Here is a 27,959-nt window from a genome sequence, read left to right as displayed (position 1 = left end):
ATGCTATAAAAAGCTCAGTGCATTTGTCAGGAGTGTTGCTATTGATCTGTGACGCGTGAAAACGTATATATATACAAGCCATTGCTGTGTATGTAAGAGCAGATCTAATGCTGTTTTCTTGGACCAGAACTTCTGAAGGATGGCAGTGCACCGCGCTCCCATTCTCTTGTTTGTCTTTGTGGTGCCGCAGCTTTTTGTGTGATTTTTTCGTATACTTTTGCGTATTAAGTTGAACTTCCCTTCCTCTTGACACTTAGAATCAATTAGCCACCACTTAACGAATATTCGTGTCATCTTTAAAGAGAGGTTTCTACCGTGAACTAAGGGCAAGGGTGTTTGGATAAAGGTACTTAGGCTATAAAAACTCAGCGAACTCAGTAGGAGTGTTTCTATTGATGCGTGACGCGTGAAAACGTATATATACAAGCAGTTGCTGTGTAAGTTAAAGCAGAGCTGTTTTCTTGAACCAGAAAGATGGCAGTGCACCGCGCTCTTGTTTTCTTGTTCGTTTTCTTGGTGCCGCAGCTTTTTGTTGAAGGATGCTGGCCTGGCAAGTCTCAGAGGGGTAAGTATTGTCATTGTTTCAAAGACGTTAATGATGATGATTTCCTTTATTGTATGTTAATTCCATATCGGGCTAAGCACTGATGTTTATTTGATCTTCCCACAGACGAACGCACTCCCTGTGAAAAACAGAGGAACTCCCAGAACCCAAAGATCCTGCCAGGAGGTTTCATCAAAGAGTGCGAGGCGGATGGATCTTTCCGTAAAGAGCAGTGCGACGCCGAGGGGTTGTGCTACTGCGTCAACCCAGAGACCGGGAAGTCGTACCATGAGACAGGCATGCGCGGACCGCTCAACTGTGACCAATACGAGGCTATGGACGATGCTGGTGTAAACTGGGGTGGAATTGGCCATGGTGGTGGTCGCTAACAAGGTAGGGAAATTAAAATATTCAATCAGATCCACATTTTTGCTAGTCTCCAAGCAGACCCTACGGTGCCTTAGAGATAGTATCAAAGCTGACCAAGGAGTATAACCGACCAAATGGAGTCAAACGGGCACCTGGTGCCGCTATACTCCTTGGGCAGCTTTAATGCTATCTCTAAGGCACCACAGGGTCTGCTTGGAGACTACATTTTTGCAAGATAAGGCCATGTTGACTTGAAAAAAAGGCCACGGGAAGACATTCTGCATTATCTCGAAAATGTTGCCTTTCTAGTCTAAAATCACATATTCACTCACAAGTATGCAAGTATTCATCTTTCTCCTAACTTGACTTATATAATCAACTTCATGTGTACAACAAACTAATGCTCATAATACATCAATGTTTATTTTGTCCAAATTCCAAGTGTTTTGTGTTTCAAGTCCTTATTGATTTGCTTACATAGAAGACTTTCGCAAACGCGTCCGTTTCCAAATAAGAATAAATCGACCAAACTGTTGATCGTATAAATGAGGTACAAAATTAGACAATGTATGTCGGAAGTTGAAAACAAATATCGGAAGATGTATATTTATGTTGTAGATCGCGGATATTGTTGTGGATTCCAAAGACAAAGCTGGTAGTATGAAAAAAATGAAGAATATATTGTTCGGCGCATCACACATGTATATATATATATAATGTCATTTGTTTAACTTTCACCGTGTAACTTCCTCATCGCATGTATTTGTTTCTAGTGAAGGCAACTTTTTTGACAAACTTTTTTGTTAGCGCGGTCGCATCAGTTTTGGGGTTCTCTGCTCAGGACAATTAAGAAAGAGTGTATGTGAAACACAGACCACAACCAGTAGACCCTGCTGTATTGGCTTGCACACATGTGTGGCCCAAGGGCTACAGAAGAGATAGGAGCCATCCCTAAGCATTTGTTACAGATGTACGGGCAACCTAAATTACCTTAACTCACGAGAGGTAGTGTACGCTTCAACTGACCTAGTACCTGTTTATATAAGATTTTAAGCTATCATTATCTTGCGTGTTAACCATAACGTCGTTGTCTAATCTTCACCGACGTTATAAACACTCTGCTTTCTTTTCACAGCCAAGTCCGGACCATTGGGATGGATGGACTCCCTAAGGCCTCGCTAAAAAGGGCGCGTCAATAGCAAAGTAGAAAAAAAGGCTGAAGTAATGTATAAGGCGCTTTTGGCCAAGAGTTTTCTCTTTGATTTGCGATTACATGTCTTGTTCCTTTGCCACTTTTAATCTACGTGGTGTGGGAAAAAAATAAATGTAGTCAGATCATCAACATGTACATGGCTGTGTGCTTCTTTTTCGTCATGGCTACTCGTCTCCTAGAGTGGCAGCGTGTATATGATGGGGAAGTGAAATGTTCACTCCTCCTAGCTTTAAACATGACCTGACTGCGGTTGAGGGGGGGGGGGTAAATTGAAGGGGATGGAGACTCCTTCCAGTGAATAACGACCCACTTGAAGACTTTGAATTTTTGATTGAATATTTTTACTGCCGTGCCCGAGGGTACAACACTAATCTTCCTGGACTTCTCGACGAACAACTTTCTTACAAACAACAATCACATACATACAGTACATACATTGTCAAATATTTACATATTATTGCCGTGAAATCAAAATCTGCATTCTCGGCAGTACCTACCTTATATTATCTTATCTACAAGTCAAGCCTAAAATGAGAGCAGAAATATTATTGGTAAACAAATAAATATAATACATCTTTTATGAAGTGACTAGTTCTCAAACATTAAAAGCAAGCAGTGAAAGAATAGAGACCTTAAGATAAAAAGACTGCAGTCTAACAAATCGGTACTGTCTAGAAAACTCCGTCTTTGTAAAAAGAGAATTTTTTAGACGCAGACCTCTGTATCAGGTAAAGGGATGCCAATATGTAAATGCACTGAAAAGAGGGTATCTAGACTCCCTAAAGGCACTCGGAATGTCTCCGACAAGTAGCTGAGAGTCACTTGACCCGATGACGTCATTCAATAGTATTGATCACGTGACTGTGATTGGATCGCTGTGGTCCATGTCACCGTCGCCACTCTCAAGAGTTTAAGTTCACTTCTTCATGGTACTTTATGAGAATCAAGGACCAGACATTCAAGGCTCTTTAAGCTGTCAAGCAGCCATCATTAAACTAAAAAAAAAGGAACAGTTGAGTTCAGGGTGTTTGGATAAAGTTAGTCACGCTAAAAAAACTCGGCAAACTCAGTAGGAGTGTTACTATTAATATTGACGCGTGAAAACGTATATATACAAGCCGTTGCTGTGTATGTAAGAGCAGATCTATTGCTGTTTTCTTGGACCAGAAGGATGGCAGTGCACCGCGCTCCCATTCTCTTGTTTGTCTTTGTGGTGCCGCAACTTTTTGTGTGATTTTTGCGTATACTTTTGCGTATTAAGTTGAACTTCACTTCCTCTTGACACTTAAAATCAATTAGCCATCACTTAACGAATATTCGTGTCATCTTTAAAGGGAGGTTTCTACCGTGAACTATTGAGGCAAGGGTGTTTGGATAAAGGTACTTTGGCTATAAAAACTCAGCGAATTTGGGAGCGTTGCTATTGATGTGTGACGCATGAAAACGTATATATACAAACCGTTGCTGTGTAAGTTAGAGCAAGCTGTTTTCTTGAACCAGAAAGATGGCAGTGCACCGCGCTCTTGTTTTCTTGTTCGTTTTCTTGGTGCCGCAGCCTTTTGTTGAAGGATGTTGGCCTGACAAGTCTGAGAGGGGTAAGTATTGTCGTTGTTTCAAAGACGTTAATGATGATGATGATTTCCTTTATTGTTTGTTAATTCCATATCGGGCTAAGCTCTGATGTTTATTTGATCTTCCTGCAGACGAACGCACTCCCTGTGAAAAACAGAGGAACTCCCACAACCCAAAGATCCTGCCAGGAGGTTTCATCAAAGAGTGCGAGGCGGATGGATCTTTCAAAAAAGAGCAGTGTAACGCCGAGGGGTTGTGCTACTGCGTCAACCCAGAGACCGGGAAGTCGTACCATGAGACAGGCATGCGCGGACCGCTCGACTGTGACCAGTACGAGGCTATGGACGATGCTGGTGTAAACTGGGGTGGTGGTGGCCATGGTGGCGGTGGTGGTCGCTAACAAGGTAGGGAAATCAAAATATTCAATCAGATCATTTTTGTTAGTCTCCAAGCAGACCCTACGGTGCCTTAGAGATAGTATCAAAGCTGTCCAAGGAGTAAAGCCGGCCAAATGGAGTCAAACGGGCACTGTTGCCGGCTATACTCCTTGGACAGCTTTGATACTATCTCTAAGGCACCGCAGGATCTGCTTGGAGACTACATTTTTGCAACAATAAGGCAATGTTGACTTGACGAAAGGCCACGGGGAAGACATTCTGCATTATCCCGAAAATGTTGCCTTTCTAGTCTAAAATCATATATTCACACACAAGTATGCAAGTATTCATCTTTCTCCTAACTTGACTTATATGATCAACTTCATGGTGATGTGTACAACAAACTAATGCTCATAATACATTAATGTTTATTTTGTCCAAATTTCAAGTGTTTTGTGTTTCAAGTCCATATTGATTTGATTATAGAAGACTTTCGCAAACGCGTCCGTTTCCAAATAAGAATAAATCGACAAAACTGTTGATCGTATAAATGAGGTACAAAATTAGACAATGTATGCCGGATGTTGAAAACAAATATCGGAAGATGTATATTTATGTTGTAGATCGCGGATATTGTTGTGTATTCCAAAGACAAAGCTGGTAGTATGAAAAAAATGAAGAATATATTGTTCAGCGCATCACACATGTATATATATAATGCCATTTGTTTAACTTTCACCGTGTAACTTCCTCATCGCATGTATTTGTTTCTAGTGAAGGCAACTTTTTTTACAAAATTTTCTGTAAGCGCGGTCGCATCAGTTTTGGGTTTTCTCTGCTCAGGACAATTAAGACAGAGTGTATGTGAAACACAGACCACTACCAGTAGACCCTGCTGTATTGGCTTGCACAAATGTGTGGCCCAAGGGCTACAAAAGAGATGGGCGCCATCCCTAAGCATCTGTTACAGATGTACGGGTAGTCTAAATTACCTTACCTCACGAGAGGTAGTGGACGCTTCGACTGACCTAGTACCTGTTTATATATGATTGTAAGCTACCATTATCTTGCGTGCTTACCATGACGTCGTTGTCTAATCTTCACCGACGTTATAAACACTCTGCTTTCTTTTCACAGCCAAGTCCGGACCATTAGGATGGATGGACTCCCTAAGGCCTCGCTGATGAGGACGTGTCAATAGCAAAGTAGAAAAAAATGCTGAAGTGATGTATAAGGCGCTTTTGGCCAAGAGTTACTTCTTTGATTTGCAATTACAATTGTTGTTCCTTTGCCACTTTTAACTGGTGACAAAAGAAATAAATGTAGTCAGAGCATCAACATGTGTGCTTCTTTCTCGTCGTGCTGCACGTCTCTTAGGGTAGCAGTGTGTCTGTGTGTGTTTTATTTTCTGTGTGTGTGTGTGTGTGTGTCTCTGTGTGTGTGTGTGTGTGTGTGTGTGTGTGTGTGTGTGTGTGTGTGTGCAAAAACTCAGCAAATTTGGTAGGTGTGTTGCTATTGATGTTTGACGCGTGAAAACGCATACATAAGTCTTATATAGGTAATGTCGATTCCTCACGTTTCTTCTAAATCATCCCTTCTAACCCTTCTTGCCAATTATTGGGATCTAGTCTTTGTGTGCATACCCTTTATGTATGTAGTTCAACTTCATTTCCTTCTTGGTACAAGTGCTTCATTTAGCAGTCAATCAGCTACAACTAAACAAACATTATTGTTAAACATTGAAAGGAAAAGTTTCTACCGTGAACTGTTGAGTGGAGAATGTTTTGACATTGTTGAAAATGTTTTGACAGATAGGGGCTGTTAAGGTGGTATCTCACTGCACTTGGGGCGCCGGTGCGGCACTGCGGAGTTCGTTCACTGCGGCACTGTTTTGTTATTTTCGCGATTTTGATCATTTAGATATTGCGTAATACGTAACGTTTGAATTAGAAGACAAGAAAATGAACAAAACGGAAGAAAACTCGTTCTTTATCTCTGAAATTCGTCGAGTCATCTACCAACCCCGCAGTGCCGCATCTGTGTCCCAGGTGCAGTGAGAGTCCACCTTTAGCCGTGGGTTTTTTCAGCTACGGTAGCCGGTGCAATGGCCTAATGGGTAGAGTGTTCGCCTTGCATTCGGTAGGTCGTGAGTTCGATCCCGGCCGAGTCATACCAAAGACTATAAAAATGGTACATGCTGCTTTCTCTGCTTAGCACTCAGCATTCGGGAAAGAGTATGGAAGTTGAACACACACCACTACCAGTGGACTAGCCCCCGGCTGTAGTGATTGCGTTGTGTGTGGCCCAGGGCTAACGAAACAGAGATGGGCACCGTCCTATGCGCCAGAAATGGGCACTGCCCTTGGCGCGGGAAGGGTTTCACTTTTTAACTTTTTCACCTACGTCAGCGGAACCAGCGGAAAGGATTAGGTCTTGAGACCAGCTACTGTGTCTTTGATAGCTAACAACCTGTAGCAGTAAGACAGTAAATTTGAGTAGCGTTACCACGCTTATAAAGTTTAAAGGAAAACACCTTGACTATACGACCATACGAAATTACAATGACAACACGCAAAAGATATAAACATATCCTACATAATACACAAAAACACACCTACTCATTAGACAAGCAGATGGATATGATTTTTGAAACGGTCAGACGTTTCAGACAGCATCCAAATGCTATTTGAAACGTCTGATAGCATTCAGATGCTGTCTGAAACGTTTAAAAAATCATGTATCCAGTTGCTTGAGTAGTTGTTCTTTTCGCGTATCTCATTAACAAGATGTCTTACCTTCATCGATATATTCTACAACAATTATCACGAAGTGTTCTCCACTTACAGTCAAAACATATGATCAAGTCAATGACTTGTCCATTTTGAAATTTATTCATGCGACGTCAAATCAACATAACGTTACCTTCGATTCATATAAGCACCCGACAGAAGTACTAGACAGGCGAGAAAATACAGCACATTTCACTATCAGTATCTCATTCTCCACGCAAAAAAAAATGATAGTTCGATAAATAATCATAAAAACAAGTATTCCCCCCATACGAGGACCCTTGTTTATAGTTTGTATCTAATTTGAAATAGACAAGCCCAAAACTAAAAAAAAAGAAAAAAAAAGAATAGGCTTTTCCCGTGGTACCCACACATAGATGAGACGAAGGTAATGATCCATAGTAGAATTTTTTCTCCCGCATATATTGTATGCTACATACCTGATGGTTGTTTAAGTATTAACATTAATAACAGGTATTATAATAGTCTGTTGTGCTAATTACAACGCTAACAAAATATTCCATGAAAAACTATTGATCTTAATATGAAAAGCGTTCTATAAGTTTAAGACATTTCGGTACATACACAGCAGTTGTGCAAGGGGCAACGTTTAGCATCTTCTGCTACATAATATATATAACAACCAATAATATTATTACCCACAATATCTAGTAAGGGGTGAATGTGTGCTATTATATGCATGAACAGTCCTCAAGCTTAGGCACCTTTATATATTATCTAATGTGAAATAAAGCATTTTTTACATTTCAATATGTACTTGAATTTGAATTTGATACTGAAATCCATTGCTAGAAATCCTGGCATATAAGATTTAAGTCATTAAAATTGTGACTTACCGGTATCAGAATAATCGGAACAAGCAACGATAAAATGATATTCATCTTCTATTAGTTCTGAACTGATTCCACAAGCCATCTAACGATTATCCGCTTCAAAATGAGGTACAATCTTACGTATCGAGATCCTTTCGCGCTTTCCATTCCGGAGGCACAAATGCTATGGTTGGAAAAGGTTTCGGAACCCCGCTTTTTGTTTCCAGTTCCTTCCACATTATGACTAAATCGGGCATCGAACGGTACATCTTAGATGTACCCACCGGCTTGGTCCTAGGAGAAGGAGGCCGACTGGATGAGACTGGTCGTAGCTCCGACATTGCCTCGAATATCCCAAGATGCTTCTTGACTGACAATCCGGACGAATCTCGCCCGATCTCGCCAGTTCTCGCTGATGAGGTCAGCTGATGACCTTGACCCTTCTTGTCAACTTGCAGTTGACCTTCCCCAATTGGGCGTGAAGCGTCGACCTTCCTCCACACATTTGACGAAGAGAACATGGTGGACTCTTTGATAGATTGTGGAACCTTGGGGGTTGGTTTTAGTTGAGCTGCAGGGCGTGGTACCTCTTGAGACTTCTCGAAACAATTTTCTTCGGTTTCATCTTTTATGATATTAATCTCTGGCTGTTCCTTAGTAACGCTAACGGCTGGTTTTAGCATCTCTTTGAAACGGGACACTCTTGCATGCTGTTCTTTTTCTCGCTTCTCTTCTTTGATTTTCTCAATATCTGTAGATGGTGGGCCTTTAAAATTGCTGATCCCCACAGCCGCATCCACACTTAGTTTATTTCCCGCCCCACTTCGGACGTTGCCTAGATTGACAGGAACTTCAGGCGATTTTCTGTCAAAGACAGGAGTGGGGGTGGGAGTAGACAATTGTCGTCCACTGTACGACAATATAAAGTCGTCATCTTCGTCTTCGTCGCTTGACTCAGGTTCAAACATATGCTGAGCTAGGCTCTTAGGCTCAGAAACAGTCGGAAAGGTTTGCACGTTGCTATCTTTTCTGTGAGCTTGCTTAGCAACTGGGCTTAACGTTTGAGTTGGAATCCACGTTGACAGTGTGTTCAATTGAGACTGCTTTCTTTCTATTCCGGAAGCTTTTGTTTCTTGTATTGTAGGTTTTAAGCTAGCACTCGGGCTTCTTGGTTTTGTCATTTCGCTTGGCGCAAATGTAAGAAATGTAGGCATTCTTTCCTGCGCTATTTTGCCTTTGTCTTGCTGTTTGTTTTGCATTTCTTTTGAAGCCATTTGATCTCCTGGCGCCACCATCCGCGAACCAGAGGTAAAGTCTGGTCGCGGACTCGGGCTTCGACTTTTCCAACTTGTGCCATCTTCTTTCTCATATGTGGTGTCAAGAAGGGATTCTTTCAAAGTGGTAGCTGGTGACTTGCTTTCTTCTGTCACTTCTGTTGTGATAGAGTTTGGGTTTGGGTCTGGTTGAGTTTTCTTGTCACCATTTTGTTTCCATTCAGAAACAGCGGCTAAGATGGTAACAACCTCGTCGTCAATGTCGTTTGCAAACGGCAAAAGTTCATCGCCGTCTTCTTCCTCAATCTCATCTTTTGCATCTTCGGCGATGTCCTCGTTCTCGGCTGACGGAATCGGAGTCAGTCGGTGCCGAACGTCTTGCCCCGGAGCCGCTCGGTACTCTTCGGGTCGCCGACGCACCCATCGGTCGAGTTCGTCCTCGCTCGACATGTATCCTCGGTCTTCGTCACTCGAGTCGAAGTCTCCTCGTCTGAACAGGTACTGATACCGCGAAAACCTCAATTCTTCCGGGATCTCAAACACGAGATCGTCCTCTTCATATTCTTCTGCGTTCGTTTTTTCCTCACCATCTTCTCCCTCCTTTTCCTCCTCAACTTCCGGTGTTGATGGCGGCCCCAACAGGTCCCCATATTCCAGTTCGACTTCCGGTTCCGGTTCCACACTTCCGGCCTCGCTACTTTTGCTGGTGGACCGCTCCGATTGGTCAATTGATGTTTGCGTCACAGGGAATTGTAAGACAGTCACACGATTGGTAGTAGCGCATTGCTCTGAAGTATCTTCTTCCGTTTTTTCAGCGTTGTTCTCAAGTACGCCATCTTTGTTTTCTGTGACTTCCACTGTTCCCTCGATGTTTTTGACGATGCTTATGATCGTGTTGGTGTCGTTCTCAGCTGACTGGTCGTTTATATCGTTTTCGACTTCCCAGTCGGATTCTTCGTCATTTTCATCTTCTTTCTATGAAAAAAATGTTCAGTACATTACTGTATAATAACATATGATTTTAATGCATAGAATCTTAATTTTCTTGTAGATTTTCAGATACGTCATGAAAGTTGCTGTTGTATTAATACAACTTCTCTATCTCTATACACACATTTACACACATTCTCAAAAATCGGAAGAAAACTGTTGATACTTGACAGATATCGTCATAAATAATTGTTAAGGTAGATTTTGTAGTATGGTTCGCGTCCTATACAGTACAGATTTCCTTAAAAATTGCTGCCAAAAATCGTTATATATGAAATTAAAGCGTTGCCAAATATACTGTTGCCACAATTTGCCATACTTTTACTACATAAAACTGTGAGCAGGTGCTTGTTTCCGGAGATAACAACGCTATAAAATGAGCAGAGTCCTGTTAATACGTATTCTGTGTTAAACATTTCTAGCGATGAAACTTGGATACAGACATATTATGGACCACAATGACCATTTCAGTCGTACGAATACCAACTTCCAAATGTGTTAGCACCGACTATGTGGCATTTCAAGCCTGTCAATATTCTTATAGTATGCCATTTAGGTAATCATGAGCGCTTTGCTATTTTGCCACGCAAAACTACAGAATGTAGATAAATCATACCAAATAATATGTAACAACAGATCACCCGAAAATGCTATTTATATAATGTTACACATTAGACATGTCCTTCTATTAGGTCGGTCGTATATTCTAGCAACCACCGCCATCTTTAGGTGACGTATGCTACAAATTTGTAACTCCAAGAACACTTACCTTTTCCTTGCGACCAGGCCAAAAGACCTTGACCCCCATCCAACCTATCAGGACAACCGCTGACGTCACGGAAAGAACGAGAACAATCAAGAGAAACAACACAATGAACAGCACGAACAAGTCAGTCACGGGGTCCGCCATCTTGGTTTTCTTCTGGTGGCGTTGGGTCGTCACAGAATTTGCTGGTACAAACAAATATGGACGACCTTCCCTCGCCACGCTGACTCCATAGTTTATCCTTTGCTGGTAGACTAACACATATGTATTGGTTTGTTATGGAAATGGTATGAGAGGCTTGACTATACTTTGTACCAGTCAAGAAGAGCACCAGAGGACAGTATTGTGGGAGCTAAGGGAGGTCAAATTAGTGTAATATCGTCTACTAAGTACATATTGCCAGGCCACATACATCTCGAATCCTGAAAAGTTGGTCTAAAGAGATTTCAACTTCACTCTAGGTTAATACAAAGGTTTTATGGGCACAAGAAAGAAAACGATGACTCTCTTGTGGGTAATACAAATAATAAAACTGTAAAAGGGATAAAACATTACATATCTACTTAGTAATGTAGTGTGGCTAGACGTGTAATGGCCATGTTAACTACACATACCTATTGTGGTTGGAGGGTACTGCGCTATATCCTAAGATCTGTCAACAATGCACTATATGCCTTTGCTGTTGATTGTTCCAAGATATTCTACATACTTCACTTCTGTGGCCATGTAAAATGAAATAAAAATAAAAATTGAAATTGATATAGTCTCAATTACTTTGTTTTATGAAGACACTGATAGTTCTGGTAACATTTTCCTTCTTGAAACGCGTTGTATTCAATCTTTATGTGTTTTCTCATAAAAGTTTTGCATGAAACCCAGCAATTGAGAGATGACTTTCAGATTTCGACTAGTAAATTCTGGAAAAAATCTTAATGACGAATTACGTCAGGCTTTGGACAGCTAGTAGTAATTGGTGACTAAGTATTATACCTCGGTAAACACATATACATACCACACATACACACACACTCATCACACACACACAACACACACGAACACGTTCAAATTTAGTGTTTTTGTTATCACATGTTTTCTAATTGTGGAGTGCTACAAGAATAACTGCAAATCACTCGATTTGGGCAGGGTCTGCACATTTATTTCAATTTTCTACGACAAAGCTGCATATGTCCACCAATGTACTATCGTAACTTAAAAAAAAACGCAACGTTAACAAAAATCAAAATGTATCCCAAATAACAAAAAGGCTACCAAAAAACACACAAGACAAACAGATGTAAATACAGGTATGGCTATTACAAACAATTCTTTAATATCTTTTAACTTTTAGCTAACAGAAAAACTAGACACTAGATCTATATTAAACATGACATACAGTGCATGACATGTTTATTATGATATAACAAAGAAATTGGTTTTTAAATTCCTGTGACATTTTGTCCTTTCTAAAATCAACCAAAATATATCAAGTTTTCATCACCCGATAATCATGACAATGACAATGATGTCAGTATACAATTATCAACAAGACAAAATGTATATGACCATGTCAGGCCTGCGTGTCAAAATATTGATGAATCATATTATTCATAATCAAAAAAAGGAAACCAAGAATAAATAGAAAACACACAGAGGAGACAAGTTATAAATGCAATCTACCCACTATATTCACCCCCACCACACGAAAACTCCATCTTAATACAATGGCATCCCCGCCTGCACTGATATTCACATCTACACGGGGGGTGCCACAAACATTGTCCCGCGTACAAAAGCCTGATTTTCATCCCTCCTCGGCACCATCCTTCAGACCGCCTGACACGATTGTGGGACATTTCCGTCCCTATTCCATCGTCGTTTTTCTGTTGCAAATAATCTGCAAATCCGAACAATTTACGAAGTCATTGTATGTGCTTACACAACATTTTCCAATTTCTAACGGTACAACAAAATGACGCAGGAAAAAATATTTAAAAAACAACTCTCCAAGCAGAAATTGATAACATTAGAATTGTTACTTTTCTTCAACTCCAGATTTGGCAGCGAAAAGACCCAATAGTCTGCCGACCAGGGACTAAGTTACGGTAATTTTCCTTTCCTACATCTAATTGGAGTTAGGATAAAACGTGGTTAAAGAGGAAGTGAAAAATACGCAGGGTCTCAGCACAAGAGCATGGTAGTCAGTGCTCTCCAAGCAGAGGTTAGGCATGACATCAACAACACGGTACAAAATAGAAAGCCCGATAAAAACACCTAAAAACGTCGAAAAACAGCCGGAGCCTAACCTCTGTTTGGGGAGTGGGTATTATTGTCTCAAAATCATCCCATTTCTGAATTCATAGTTTGAATTGTATTGAAACCAATACTATATCCAAGATTTGCTTGGAGTCTAGAGCAAGTTTAACTGTAATAGTGTAGTAGTCTTACCGCATAGTTTTTCCTCATCGTTTTAGTGTGATAGATTTACCTCGAGCGTTTTCCTCTTGGACACGGTACAGTGTGACGTCACGACACAAAGGTGGCAGTTGCGATCGTAGGATGACGTCATCTTCAGGGCTAACCGGAACTGACCGGTTCAGGAAGATCACTCGGTCAACGTCAAAGCTCGGTATGTCATTAGTATCCTGTCGTAAAGAATGTCATTAATAAGTAGATGATATCATTCTTACTCGTTGACTCTGGCTCTTACTCTTAGAACTTTCGAAAAGCGGGGCGGTCCATGTGGGGAGGGGGGTGTTCATGCCGCAAATTGACAAATATGTCGTAAACGTATATCGGTTCTGTTGCAAAATACAGGGATATGATTATACTTAGCGCTTCTCCAAGCAGAGGTTGGGTCGCGGAGATATAGTAGTGGTCGGGACTTTTTTTCCGGCTTGCTCCCCTCACATTTTTTTTGTTTGTTTCTTTTTTGCGCTTTTTTTCTTTTTTGTTCGGAAACATCCTGCATTGTCTTAGAAAATGTGGCTTTTCTAGTTAATATTGGTACACTATAGTATGTGACTAGCTTAAAAAAAGACCACGGGGAAGACTTCTGCATTTACGTGAAAATGTTGCCTTTCTAGTTAGCTTTTGTTCTCGGAAAGAATTGACACAACTTTGGGTCTCCTAGCGGTTAGTTTTGGGATTGCTGGATAATTAATTTGAAATATTTCCGAAGAGACTTCATGATTATCATGATTATTGGACCAGGTATATCGACATTAGATACAAATCATGCAAAATATGAGGAAATCTGCATAATGAGTGAGGCTATTCTATCATAGCAGCTTTGCAACGTATATAGCTGATACGATATGGTATTGATATGTGATCTGCAGATAATGGCCTTTGGTTAGTACAAGGTAAGGTAGGCCCGTTCCAATTTAATTTTGGAAATGCAGAAGATTTTTTTAAAACGTTATCATTCAAAATAATATTATTACTATCAATGGAGTAGTATCTTTCTTTGCTTAAACGTATGTGGATCAATAGACACAAATCATTTATATCATAATACCTACAGTTAAAGATTCCATTGCAGCTTCCACCTCATCGATGTTAAAGTCGCTCGTCTGGTCGTTATTTTTGTCCTCCAACAGGTAACAGTTGCCTCTCTGGTACAGCACTGACAAACCCTGTGGAACAAAACCACCTGGTGAGAACAGCATTCCTATTGTGTTGACACAATAACCTGGTTCTACACAAGTTTGTCCACAGGACTTTTCAAATCACATATCATCTTGTTTGTTATGGGCTTTTATAAGCGGTGAAAAATTGAAGTTTAGGGACATAGTTTGTAAAGATTAGTGTCTTTAATGGGATTTGACTAGTGAATATGCAGTACTGAAATCATGAAATACTGGCGGTTTCATTTTCCCAGTTTTCGCGATACTTCTCAATCGCGAAATCATGCAACCGCCATAAAGTATTGTTTTGTTCACGAAGGTGAAAGTTTTTTTTTCATCTTTATCGCATTATCCAGTCCAGACGAAAAAAAAACAGTTTCTACCTCTTTAGTTTGTATGATCTCTCCCTCTTCAGTGCTAACGTCATCACGGTACACCACCATGCCGTTTTCACGGTCCACTTCTACCTCCTCTGTGAATGTTTGACCGCCTACGGAGGCCTTAATGGTGAACTGTATGTACAGAAAAAAAAGTAATGAAACAAGGCTTCACACTTTGTACGGGGGGAGGGGTAAATATCGAAATTGCATTGGCCTTCGTCTTCCCATCGCCTCCCTACAAGACAAGTAACAGTTTAATCAATGCAGAGTTAAGGTGACTCCAAGTATTCGGAAACACAGATAGATAGACAGGCACACACATACAGACAGACAGACACAAACGCACACACACAAACACACATGCCCGTACACACAAACACGTCCCAAAACACAAAAAACACGCACAAACACACACGCACACACAAAAACACAGTTAACAATTAAATCATTGTTCATGGAGGTGATGAAAAACAACTTCATTATTATCTAATAACTTTTTCGTATTCAATTCTATTTCTAAACAGCATATCGAAAAATCAAGTATTTACCCCTAAGCGCCACTCACATTTCAAGTCAGCTAATTATTATTTGTTCTGGTTTGACAGTGTCTCTAAGAAAAACAAACACACAGACAGTCACACCCTTTTATGTTGGCATTTCCCCCGATAATACGTCATCAGCCCACCAGCCGCCACTGCGCAAGTCACAAGCAGCAAGGCTACAGCCAATCCCAGCGCGATCTTGAAACGAGGCTGGGACCTGGTCTTTCCGGTTTTCTTGTCCTCGGGTTCTATCTGTCAACGACAGTGGAACAAATGGCCCTGTGAATAGCTGTACACGCCCCTTTTTAGTATTGTTGAGGAAAACAAGTACTAAAGACTTAGACAGAATATTATAAAGACATGAGTCTACATAATAACATAAACAATGCTACCCGTATGCACATTGTGGAAGAGTGTGTCATCCTTTAAACTTCCCGTGCTACGTTGACGGTGTAAGGTAGTTGCTTGAACTTTTTCTATAACTAACGTTAACTCCCCTGTCTTCGTTGTGTCGAGCAAATATGTCGCTAGCCTGCTAGGCAGACATTGTGTAGTCGTCTGCTGTCTTGGGTGCCATCCTTTCTAGCTTACCAGGGTCCTTATACTAGGTGTGCAGTAATAGGGGCCATGATAAATTTTACAGAGTGTATATCAGGCAAAGATTGCACCACGGACGTAAAAGGCGAACGTGTATACTGAGCGTAAGATTGTGACGTAGTACCCTCTCACCGGGGTCGTTTTGGGTAACTGCAAAGTATATGGTACAGATTCCACAGGTCCTTGGTTTGAATCATGTTATGCTACCGAATTTTTGTCCTCTAGAAAAGCAATTACATGTAATACGACTTTCCTTACACCACCCAGGTGTAAAAAATGGGTACCAGACTTCGGTTGGAGAGGTAAAAGGCGGTGGAAGAACAGAAATGGTCTCTGCCTCCCAATGCCGTGCCCTTGACACAGTGGAAAACAACCCACTGTCCCTTTACTGTCTCTAAAAGGCTTTGAGACTAATTAAATTCACACCCTGACCTACACGTAAATTATTTACTTACTTTGACTTCAGGTTTCTTGTCCATTGCTTCTTTCAGATCTTCTGTGCCCGACTCTAACAGCGACAAACTTCAAGTACCGACCGTCGTCACGGGCTATAGCTGGGGTATGCGCAGTTGGGAACAACAACTACACCTTTAGATTTGAATAATTATTCCACTTGATTGAAAAAGTGACATCCTCTTTGTTTTGTGTACCAAAGACTTCGATAGCCCCGAGCTTGTTGCTAGGATACCGTGACCTTCTAATTTTACTCTTGACCTACGTTGACGTCATGATTATGTGAGGTTGATAAGATTAAATTTGATAACTAGACGAGAACAATACGTGATATTAGGACATAGCATTACATAACATGACAACAAGGAAGTCACTCTGTCTTCTTGGTTAGAAACGTCAATGTACCAGAACTTGTTGCTAAAACGCCATGACCTAAAGATTCCAATTTTGACCTCTAGAAAGATCTTCTTTTGATAGTAGCTCATTATATGTGAAACAAGGTACTGTAAATGCAGAAACGTTAGCAGTGGTTTAGTGTTCGCGGTTTTCGCGTCGGCCGCTTTACCGCGAATTTAAAACCACCGCGAACATTTTTCATAAAAGTAAGACAGTGCATGGTGCTACCGCGAAATTAAACCACCTCGAAAAGTTCATTTTCCCGCTACCGCGAAATTAAATCTCCGGGAACTTTTTTTTGCATTTACAGTATTTTCAATTGGTTCAAGACATCAAAATATAGACAAATCGTCAAATTGGTCGTCTCTTTGATTATGAAAAAGATAACACTCAAAGATGATAGTCAGATACTAACGTGAAAAAGTCAGACATTTACAGAGCACAGGTGTTGTAAGCATTATATGTTAACTCGATTATTAAAGCACTGAAGCAGAAATTGTAAACAAACTTTTAATCCAAGATTGGCTGTTTGTAAACCCAGTTTTAACGAATTTTGATAAAATTTGTCAAATGATGAATAATAATTGATAAGAAACTGAGGAAACTAAGAACAATGTTGACCTCTACAATGTCTTCTTTTAATGGTAGCTCATTAATTGAAACAAGGTATTTTCAAATGGTTCAAGACATGAAAATATAGACAAATTGTTCATCTCCTTAATTATGAAAAAAAACTCTCCCCTAGATAAGAGTCAGAAACTAATGTGAACAAATCAGATATTTATACAGTACAGGTGTCAGAAGAATTACACGTTAACTCGTGAATGCACTGAAGCTTATAACTCAAGATTGCTTGTTTATAAACCCATCGAAGTCTTAACGTGTTCTAAATGTATATTATATTTAGTTACAACGCAGGGTATGTCACTCTCAGTCCTTTTCCTAGTGCAATCTAGATGTGTAACATTCCATTATTTTAAAATGTATCAATAAGGTAGAATAATATATTGTAAGATTCCTGTGATATATCGTAAGACGTTGTTTGTCGTGAGAGGAGAATTAAGTTCAAAGATAACATATAATCTTTTGATCAAGATACTGTAAACAGGAGTTAAGCACATTCGTTAAAAATTGAATCTGTGTTACACATGTGCATGGCGTCCTGTACACAGTTGCAGTAACAAGGCCCCCGCGATGCTTTTAGCGCTTGACTGAACAAATACATTTTGGACATCAACAGTACCATATATTTACCTCCGGAGGTATTGTGCTCGACACACAACAAGTTAAGATCAGCAATAACTTTATGTTTAAGAAGGAGTATGCTCTGTCTTCAACACACACACGCGCACGCGCGTACACATACACAGCACACGCAACACCAAACACACGTACACGCACTCACCGACACACACAGCACGCACAGACACACGCACACACCGACACACATCACCCATCCAGCCACACGTCACACGCCATATATATATATATATATATATATATTTTATATAATATATAATATATATATATATATATATGTTAAGAGAGAGAGAGAGATACGTATATATAGATATATAGAAATGGATATATAGATATATAGATATATATATATACATACATATAGATATACATTGTTGTTGTATATAGATATTGGTGTTGTATATATAGATATTGGTGTTGCATATATATATATATATATATATATATATATATATATATATATATAATCTAAACACACATTCGTGTTGTTGTTATCACCTGTTTCCTAATTGTAGAATGATACCAGGAATAAGAAAATTCCTGGACTTTGGGTTTGTACCTTTATTTCAATTATTTTACGACAAAGTATTATATCAACCCAATGTATTTTCACTAAATTTGAACGAAAATTACACAAACAATACACAAGCAGCAACTTTAAACAGAATAAATCGAACAAAGGAAAGAATAGAGATACATTTTGTAATTTGGCCCGATTTTAAGCCCGGTTCAATCATGAAGTCAACGAGTAACTAAACGACCATGCCTTTTGGATAATTGTTGAAACTTCTACCAACCAAGATTATTAGTTACGAAGTCGGCTTGTGTACATGCTAAATCATCTATTCTGCAAGTAAGGCATGCATGTTTAGAACACATCGGCACAAGTTAATGCAAGATTCAACATCTGACAAACAAAGGCATGTTCTGAACGACTGTTGTATTAAGTTTTCTTGTGGCATCTGGGTTCCAAACATACCAGGTCGTTTGGGATTGAGTCTAATTCACAAATATTTGTATTCAAGATGCGGAGTGTCATACCACTGTGCGTAGGTGGTCTGTTTTAAAACACGGTGAATTATCTTAGTCGATATCTTATTGTTCTGGTAAGATTTCTTGTTGGTTCTGAAATGCTCCTACATTGTCCAAAACATGCTCACGAATGGCCTGCAATTCACCATTACAGCAGATATCTCCCTCCGGGGGCACCACCGAAGGCCGCCCCCAATAAATCACTACTTTATAGCAATTGCAGCGCCAACACATAAATCTACATGTACATCGGGGCCACCCCCAGGACCTAGAACAACGCCCCACATACAGAATAATAATTGTTATTCCTCTAAAACCGGACCTATCTCCAACAGACCGCCTGACACGATTGTAGAACGTGTCCGTCTCCACTCCATCGCTGATGTCCTGTTCCAAATAATCTGAAATTCCGTACGATTGACAGAGTTATTTTATGTTCCTACAAAACATTTTCCAACAAGTTCCATATTAAGTTGCCATAAGCCAATACCTTCCTCAAATGATTTCAACTCATTTGTTATGTGTTTTTATCATCTCGTATGATGTAAATAAGATAAATTTGCATAGATTTTATCAGTTGATCATCACCTCCACCAAAACAACAGACGTACACAATCTATCTAAGAAAGACGGCTATTTGTATTTTCTGATAATTTATGCAAATGAGTTCCTCATGGAAGGATGACATTCCCGTTATTCATTTTACAATGGAGTTATAGAATTTCCTCGCTAGTTATGCAACTTGGATTTTCTTTTGCATGATATCCATATTATTCTATTTCTCGGTTACAAAACGTCACATGTTGGAATAGTCCTATAATGAAGTGGGTTTATAAACTTTCGTCATTAGCTATGCAAATTAAATGTCAATTTACATATTTCACATCTATGTGTATTAAATATCGCTTATATGATCATGGCGATCTGCCAATCCCTTTATAGTTTAACTTCAACTTCTGGGTACATTCAAGACAAATCGTGCACGTGGTTAAAAAGGAAACGGAAACTGCTGGTCTTTAGCCCCATAAGACAGCATTCGGAATTTAACTTAATCTCTTTTTATATTACAATTTGAGTTCACTACGCATATGCTGCCGTCAAGAGTCCTGGGTAAAAAAGTCAAGGGTAAAGGCCCCGTGAACGTAAACATTTCACCATTTTGCAAGCGCAATTACGTTCCAGACATTCATTTCAGATCACGCAGATCAAAACAATGGTCAAGACGAGACTGTTTCGTTTGACCGGCCTTCACCTTGTAGGTATTACCCAGGATTTCTGGCACCTGCACATGCGTAGTAAAATCTGCGAAAGAGCTTACACTATACTTTAGAACAGCTATTGAGACTAGAACAGGGTCAGTTTATAGACTTACCTCGAGCGTTCTCCTCTTGGACCCGGTACAACGTGACGTCACGACACACAGGTGGCAGCTGTGATCGCAAGATGATGTCATCTTCAGAGCTAACCGGAACTGACCGGTTCAGAAATATGACTTGGTCAACGTCAAAGCTCGGTCCGTCACTGGCATCCTGTCGTAAAGAATGTTAATATTAAATAGATGCTATTATCCCTACTCATTGACTCTTCGCTTTTGGGACTTTGTAAAACCGTAACTCAAGCAATATTTGATTTTTCTAAACTGCTTTGGGCATATTACGTTGCCAGTGATTACGACAATGAAAACCCATAGCAAGAAACTTATCACTTCGTATTTTCACTAGCGTTTGTGTGTCTGCTGTCTGTCTTGGTGGTAACAAAGGGCTATATGAGTCAACTTCATGTGGTGTGTTAGTGGTTTGCAATGAAATTTGGAAATGATTAGATTATGGCATCCCTAGGGGCTTTACATGGTACTGCAGCGGAACTTGTTTGAAATCTTGCGTTCTGGACAAGCTATGGTCACGATTTTTTTTGGCTATTTGATTGCTCGTTTTCAGCAAAAAATGACATAACTTGAAGTCCCCTAGCCGCTAGCTTTAGAGTTGCTGGAGAATTAATTTCAAAAATTTCCGAACAGAATAATTATATAATCAAAAAAGGAATAACGGATTTTCATGATTATTGGTATGTAGGTTGCTTAGACAAAGATGTCGAAATAGAATACAAATCATACAAAATATGAGGAAAGTTGCATCATTATTGAGAATGTTTTATCATAGCAGTTTTTCAACATATCTCTTGTACCTCATAGATCTACGATATGATATTGATATTGAAGCTTCATTGACACGACAAAAATAGTACAGTAACTTTTGTATGGTCAACTATAAACTACAAAAAAAGAAGGAATGCAGAATAGATCTTAAAATTCTACTAAGTAAACAATATAGGATCTTTTTTTTTACTAATTAAACAATATAGGATAATAGAAGCAGATAGCTTTTGCTCAGGACAAGATCGCCCCTCCCCCCCCCCCCAGCATTTACTTTTCAAAAAGCAGGGACATTTTTGTCAAAACAGTCCAAAGAGAAAGAATCTTATGATACTATGAATATCAATAAAGCAGCATCTCTCTTTGCTCAAAATTATTTGATATGTAGATCATAAATCAATGAACACAAAGAATTTCTATCATAATACTTACAGTTAAAGATTCCATTGCAGCTTCCACCTCATCAATGTCAAAGTCGCTCGTCTGGTCGTTGTTTCTGTCCTCCAACAGGTAACAGTTGCCTCTCTGGTAGAGCACTGACAAACCCTGTGGAACAAAACCAACCTGGTCAAAACATCATTGCTATTGTGTTGATACAATTGCCTGGTTCTACAAAATTTTGTCCATAGGCTGTTTCCATAGCACGAGTACCACTCTGTAGTGACCGCTGGCTCAATCATTTCGCTTGCATGCTAAAGGATTCAACGTGTAAAAGGCTAGTGTCACTGGTTTAACTACTAAGATAACGTTATGTTTATTTCCAACTGTATATCATGCAGAATTGGTGGTTTTTATAATATTTCCCCTGTTATCGATAAATCACTAATCATCAAACCACGTTTGTGTGTTTTTGCTTCAGGATTTTGTAATCCACGTAAAAAAAGCTAAAACCTTAGTCCCATTTTTACAGCTTAATTAAGTCCACACGAAATTAAGAGATTTTACATCTTTGGTTTGGATGATCTCTCCATCTTCAGTGTTGCTGTCATCACGGTACACCACCATGCCGTTTTCACGGTCCACTTCTACCTCCTCTGTGAACGTCTGACCGCCTACGGAGGCCTTGATGGTGAACTGTGTGTACAGAAACAACACAAGCAATGAAATAAGGCCACAAACTATGGACCTGGGGGCAAATATCAATCTTGAACTTCGTTTTTTTATTGCCTACCCACACAACAAGTAATAATTTGATGGATGCAAAGGATGGTAAGTTATGGTGACTTCAAATATTCAGAAACAAGGATATACACGCACACACGGCCGCCCGCACACACACGCACACACACACACACACACACACACACACACACACAAACACAAACACAAACACACATCAAAACCACATGTACACACTAAAAACACACGGAAAACACACAAACACACACGCACAAAGACACACAAAGACGCACAAACACACTAGCAATACCATTTTTCGCGGTTGTAATGGAAAACACTTTCATAATTTAATTTTCAAATTTAAATGTATTGAGATTAGCATCAAATATTTACTCATAAACATGACTCAGAATTCAAGTATGCCAATGATTAGCTGTTCCTGTTTGGACAAAACCTCTGAGAAAAACAAATAAACAGTCACACCTTCTTATGTTGGCATTTTCCCCGGAAATACGTCATCAGCCCACCAGCCGCCACTGCGCAAGTCACAAACAGCAAGCCTACAGCCAATCCCAACGCGATCTTGAAACGAGGCTGGGACCTGGTCTTTCCGGTTTTCTTGTCCTCGGGTTCTATCTGTCAAAACGGCAGTGTAACAAAAGGCCCCGTGAATAGCTGTACACGCCCCTTTTTATTATTGTTGAGGAAAACAAGTACTAAAGACTTAGACAGAATATTATAAAGAAATGAGTCTACATAATAACATAAACAATGCTACCCGTATGCACATTGTGGAAGAGTGTGCCATCTTTTAAACTTCTAGTGCTACGTTGACGGTGTAAGGTAGTTGCTTGAACTTTTTCTATAACTAACGTTAACTCCCCTGTCTTCGTTGTGTCGAGCAAATATGTCACTAGCCTGCTAGGCAGACATTGTGTAGTCGTCTGCTGTCTTGGGTGCCATCCTTTCTAGCTTACCAGGGTCCTTATACTAGGTGTGCAGTAATAGGGGCCACGATAAATTTTACAGAGTGTATATCAGGCTAAGATTGCACCACGGACGTAAAAGGCGAACGTGTATACTGAGCGCCAGATTGTGACGTAGTACCCTCTCACCGGGGTCGTTTTGGGTAACTGCAAAATGTATGGTACAGATTCCACAGGTCCTTGGTTCGAATCCCGTTATGCTACCGAATTTTTGTCCTCTAGAAAAGCAGTTGCATGTAATACGACTTTCCTTACACCGCCCAGGTGTAAAAATGGGCACCTGACTTCGGTTGGAGAGGTAAAAGGCGGTAGAACGGCTTCGTCTCCCAATACCATGCCCTAGGCACAGTGGAAAACAACCCACTGCCCCTTAACTGTCTTTAAAAGGCTTTGAGACAAACTATCTTCAAACCCTGACCTAAACGTAAATTATTTACTTACTTTGACTTCAGGTTTCTGGTCCATGGCTTCTTTCAAATCTTCTGTACCCGACTCTAACAGCGACAAACTTCACAAACAGACCGTCTGCACGGATTCTAGCTTGGGTATGCGCAGTTGGGAACAACAACACCACCTTTAGTTTTGAATAATCATTCCAGTTGATTGAAAAACTGACAACCTCTTTGTTTTGGGGATCAAAGACTGTGATAGCCCCGAGCTTGTTGCTAGGATACAATGACCTTTAATTTTACTCTTGACCTACGTTGACGTCATGATTATGTAAGGTTGTTCTGAGAAATTTAAATGACTTTGATGAACAATTCGCGACAATTTAAATGAGCAATTCACGACATCTGGACCCGCATTACAGAACATAACAACAAGTTACACTTTTTGTTTCCTAAGTTGAAAATGACAACTTACCGAACCGTGACCCATGCGTCCTTTTTTGACCTCTACAAAGGTCATTGTGTGATGGTACCTCATTACCAAAGAAAAGGTGTTTTCAAATGACATAAAGATTAAGACAAGTCGCCACAATGTCCACCTACTTGATTATGAAAAACTATACTGTAACACTTCCCTAAGAAAGAGACAGACATTAACGTAAACAAATTACAGGTTTGCACGAGTATCACGCATTCAACCTATGAAAGCACTGAAGCGAAAGATGTAAACACACTTGTTATCCTAGATTTAATTCGAACTAGAGTTCATCGAACACATCCCTTCGCCAAATAATCATGCCTTTATTAATACTTTAAGGTCTTTTTCATGTATTACTAAATAGTACCTACCCCAATAGCAAATGACTGCATGAACTTGTGTTCCTTACATACCCACAAATGCTACCAAAGATAACTTTCTTGGCCAACTGGTGACAATGGAATTATGTACACTGTTGTGATACTTTCTAGCGCAACTTTCATAATCATAGTGCTTTATTAAAATCATGTAGTCTCTACCAGACTCCAGCCTGGCCGAATAGCATTGATGATAGGGGGCATTGGACTGTGACCAAAGATGACCTCAGTGGTAGCATCCCCGGTCAATCAGAATTTCATGCTTGTCAAGAGGATTTTCACAGTGGTAGGGCGTCCAGGTCACAAGGCTTCTCAGGCAAAACATCTGGCAAACAGCTGTACGTGTGTCCTTAAATATAGGTCAAAATGAGATGCATCTGTATATAGAAAACACTGTTTATTTCTGTTAATTGCATAACTTTCCCTAAGTAATTATATCAAATAGATGTTGATAATCAACCAAAGTACCTAGCTACCAAAAACAAAAAAAATATCCATCAATCTCCTCTGCAGTTATCCTTCTTAAAAGCTACAAACTATAAGACCCACTGCAGTTCCAAACAAGCTGCTAGGGGGCCCAAAATTAGACCATTGACTCCTAGTACCAACATCTATCCACCATTAAAAAATCATGAACCTGGCACTTCTGGAAAATTTAGGCGCAAACTTTGATGCTCACTTGCAGTACCAACACAAGTCGCCAGGAGGCCCATTATCGAACTTGACCTTCCTTTCTGTGTCCCCTACCTATCAACCAAATATCATTAGCATCCATCAAGAACATCTCGAGTTATCTTGCATACAGACAAACGCACTTACATACAAAGCCAGCTACAGCACCATAGGTAAAAGGTAGCTAAACCATTCTTGCACATGACAATCATTTCCACAACCGCTACACACCTGCCAAATATCGTGGAAATCGCCCAGCTAAATTTTGACTTATGCTTCCCGAAAAAACACCAAAAAAATACCAAGCTCGCTAATGTACCATAGGAAAACGCCAGGTAACCCATTTTCGAACTAGGCATGCCTTTCAACAACCGCTACACACCTGCAAAAAATAAAAAAGTTCCATCCACAATTTCTCGAGTTATATCCTGTTGACCTACATACAGACCCAAGTCAGGCAAAAACATAATCTTCTTGGCGAAGCTAATAACCCAACGAAGTGTAAACGTACTCGAAGGGTATATAGCGAAAGTTTTTAAGAATTTCCACGTGAAATCAAAGTTGTGTGTGTGTGGATGTTTAAGTGTGTGTGTGTGTGTGTGTGTGTGTGTGTGTGTCTGTGTGTTTATGTGTGTGTGTGTCTGTGTGTTTATGTGTGTGTGTGTGTGTCTGTGTGTGTTTATGTGTGTGTGTGTTTAAAAAAAATTGTGTGTGTTCTGTGTGTATGTGTGTGTGTGTGTGTGTGTACTTGTGTATGTTTGTGCGTGTGTGTGGGTTTATGTGTGTGTGTATGTGTTTGCGTGTGCTTGTATGTGTGTACTTGTGTTTTCGTGTGTGTGTATGAAACCTACACAATTGCTTTGTCTGGCAGTCGTTGTTGTTTTCAATGAATATACGGTGCCCTCTTGCATTTACCTCTTAAGTGAGTGACACTCGGTTTCCTCGGTGTAACTGACTAAAACTAGTGGATACTACATGAAACGTCTGAACCAAGTGCTTGAGTAACTGCTTTTTATTTTGATGTTTACAGCAGTGATTTATGAGAAAACAGTCATCAATACTTTTGTTTTATAACTTTATTCCACGGTAATTAACTATATGTTCCCCAGAAAGGCCATGTAAAGAAAAAAAGGTGAATAAAACTGTAAATAGTATAATGATTCCCGTAAAAGTAAACAAAGATACGAAAGTCCAGATATAGATATAGCACATTGCGTTTGTTTTCAACGTCAAAAAGCTGCACGAATGTAGTAAGTGTTTGCCTGTTGACAGTGATAATTGACCGGTTCAAAAATGGATTTGAAAAAGTCACCCCCCCCCCCCCCGGAAAGAATGGACTGCCCAAGGGGCACTGCCAGTTCTTACAATGCGATATCGTCTTGTGACCGGGCTGAAGTTAGCAGCCCATTTAGCAGCCGATTTTAGCAGCCGATTTTAGCAGCCGATTTTGACTTAGAGGAAAGGTAGCATCCGATTCGACTACATATATTTTTATTTTTTTTTGCGATTTAGCCCAATTGAACACATTTTTCAACGTTAAAGTTGACAATAGTTCCACTCTAGTTCATTAATTAAACCCGGCCCGTAAGATTTGATACTTGTATTGAATACGTTAGGGTATAATTTATCTAAATTGGCCTCACAAGTTCACGGGCCACGTTTAGATAAGTAGCATATCGGTCTACTAGCCGTATAGCAGCCGATTTTACGTAAGTACACTCACTCCGGTAGGTGTCGCTGCTGGAGTTTTTTTTAATTTTGCTGTTATTTGCTAAACTAAGAATTGCAACTTAACGATAACAAACTCTAATTGTTGGAAAAATACTATTTTATAACTTTTGTCAACGCTAACGTTGAAAAATGTGTTCAATTGGGCTAAATCGTAAAAAAAAAATAAAAATACTTGTAGTCGAATCGGATGCTACCTTTCCTCTAGGTCAAAATCGGCTGCTAAAATCGGCTGCTAAAATCGGCTGCTAAAAGGGCTGCTAACTTCAGCCCGGTGTCTTGTGTGTTATGAAGCCTAATAATTTTTTTAACGTGCTCTATTACATTTTTAAAAAAGCTCCGCCTACCGATCCGAAATTGCAGTACACTTCAGCGTCCGGTTCACAGTAGCTGCAATAGCGACGTTATGCCGTTCATAATAGAACAAATACTCTATGAGCATCAGACGACCGGTACTGTTCGTGCACGTGTAGTTTTACTTGATGCATGAAAACGTTTGATTGGGGGACGGCAGCTAGGTTTTTGTTGTTTGCGGTGATGCTGTGCAGCTAACTATTGTATACCTTTTAATGGTTTTACAGTGAAGCAGAAGTTGTGTGCAATAATGTGAACGTTAGTAGTAGTTTAATAGATTTTATAACCTCTTCTTTTTGGGGGTTTGGTTTGTACGTAGCGTACTTCAATGGTACCCATACTTTTTCATCCCTTCGGGCGATGATTGATAGAACCCCCAGACACTAAAGCATTGGTACTGGTCTTCACATGGTCCGCTATAAAGAACCATATCAACTCTACCGATTAGGTTGTGGTCGGGAAACATATATGGGTCGTAGTATGGATTATCCTGATCGCCCCGCCTGGCGCGATGGTGAGATCGCTCTTCCGTCTGCTCGGTGTCCAAACCCTGGTCTGAAATTCCGAATGAGTTGCAGTTATTGCACGTTCTTTACGTTTTACCAACCTAAAAAAAGTAAGAAGAACCAAAAGATAAAAGCAAACAGAACAAACAAATACTGGGAAGACAAACCAGTTTGGCAGAGGTAGC

At 39.9% G+C, this 27,959-nt stretch overlaps 5 protein-coding genes across 9 annotated transcripts in view; 1 reads left to right on the top strand and 4 right to left on the bottom strand.

Annotated features, from left to right (window-relative positions):
• Nucleotides 1-154: 154 nt before the first annotated feature.
• LOC118406827 (testican-2-like) lies at nucleotides 155-5,461 on the top strand. 4 transcript variants are annotated; one of them, XM_035807174.1, is made up of 3 exons: nucleotides 302-565; nucleotides 671-937; nucleotides 5,213-5,461. In XM_035807174.1, exons 1-2 carry the CDS (start codon nucleotides 475-477, stop codon nucleotides 931-933), a joined length of 354 nt encoding a protein of 117 aa, XP_035663067.1. In that variant the 5' UTR covers nucleotides 302-474; the 3' UTR covers nucleotides 934-937; nucleotides 5,213-5,461. The 4 variants fall into 4 exon arrangements, with proteins under 4 accessions (XP_035663065.1, XP_035663067.1, XP_035663066.1 ...); XM_035807173.1 differs by lacking the exon at nucleotides 5,213-5,461 and adding an exon at nucleotides 2,049-2,093 and having other exon boundaries at nucleotides 306-565; XM_035807172.1 differs by lacking the exons at nucleotides 671-937; nucleotides 5,213-5,461 and adding an exon at nucleotides 3,830-4,180 and having other exon boundaries at nucleotides 155-565.
• Nucleotides 5,462-7,785: 2,324 nt separating this feature from the next.
• LOC118407242 lies at nucleotides 7,786-10,985 on the bottom strand. Its single transcript, XM_035807702.1, has 2 exons — nucleotides 10,731-10,985; nucleotides 7,786-9,946 (listed from the first exon to the last, which is right to left on the bottom strand). Exons 1-2 carry the CDS (start codon nucleotides 10,869-10,871, stop codon nucleotides 7,835-7,837), a joined length of 2,253 nt encoding a protein of 750 aa, XP_035663595.1. The 5' UTR covers nucleotides 10,872-10,985; the 3' UTR covers nucleotides 7,786-7,834.
• A 997-nt stretch (nucleotides 10,986-11,982) lies between these two features.
• On the bottom strand, nucleotides 11,983-16,428 carry LOC118407018. Its single transcript, XM_035807432.1, has 6 exons — nucleotides 16,328-16,428; nucleotides 15,375-15,527; nucleotides 14,737-14,865; nucleotides 14,249-14,362; nucleotides 13,213-13,369; nucleotides 11,983-12,621 (listed from the first exon to the last, which is right to left on the bottom strand). The coding sequence occupies exons 1-6, from the start codon at nucleotides 16,349-16,351 to the stop codon at nucleotides 12,401-12,403; spliced, it is 798 nt and encodes a 265-aa protein (XP_035663325.1). The 5' UTR covers nucleotides 16,352-16,428; the 3' UTR covers nucleotides 11,983-12,400.
• Nucleotides 16,429-18,545: 2,117 nt separating this feature from the next.
• LOC118407022 overlaps nucleotides 18,546-27,959 on the bottom strand; it is a 42,015-nt gene continuing 32,601 nt past the window's right edge. Inside the window, exons 1-6 of one of the 2 annotated variants that reach the window (XM_035807435.1) lie at nucleotides 23,712-23,839; nucleotides 22,768-22,920; nucleotides 22,111-22,239; nucleotides 21,598-21,711; nucleotides 20,386-20,542; nucleotides 18,546-19,414 (exon numbers count right to left, since the gene is read on the bottom strand). In XM_035807435.1, the coding sequence (XP_035663328.1) occupies nucleotides 19,077-19,414; nucleotides 20,386-20,542; nucleotides 21,598-21,711; nucleotides 22,111-22,239; nucleotides 22,768-22,920; nucleotides 23,712-23,735 (915 nt within the window). In that variant the 5' untranslated portion in view covers nucleotides 23,736-23,839 and the 3' untranslated portion in view covers nucleotides 18,546-19,076. Of the gene's footprint in view, nucleotides 19,415-20,385; nucleotides 20,543-21,597; nucleotides 21,712-22,110; nucleotides 22,240-22,767; nucleotides 22,921-23,711; nucleotides 23,840-27,959 lie in introns of those variants that run through there. The other variant, XM_035807437.1, reaches the window with a different exon arrangement.
• LOC118407023 overlaps nucleotides 27,197-27,959 on the bottom strand; it is a 5,866-nt gene continuing 5,103 nt past the window's right edge. Inside the window, exon 6 of the mRNA XM_035807438.1 lies at nucleotides 27,197-27,823. Coding sequence (XP_035663331.1) covers nucleotides 27,594-27,823 — 230 coding nt within the window. The 3' untranslated portion in view covers nucleotides 27,197-27,593. The remainder of the gene's footprint in view (nucleotides 27,824-27,959) is intronic.

This window comes from Branchiostoma floridae, chromosome 19, assembly GCF_000003815.2.
Source record: "Branchiostoma floridae strain S238N-H82 chromosome 19, Bfl_VNyyK, whole genome shotgun sequence".
In the NCBI taxonomy this organism is placed as follows: domain Eukaryota; kingdom Metazoa; phylum Chordata; class Leptocardii; order Amphioxiformes; family Branchiostomatidae; genus Branchiostoma; species Branchiostoma floridae.
Note: the sequence above shows the minus strand (reverse complement) of the source record. Positions and strands in the feature narration are given on the sequence as shown.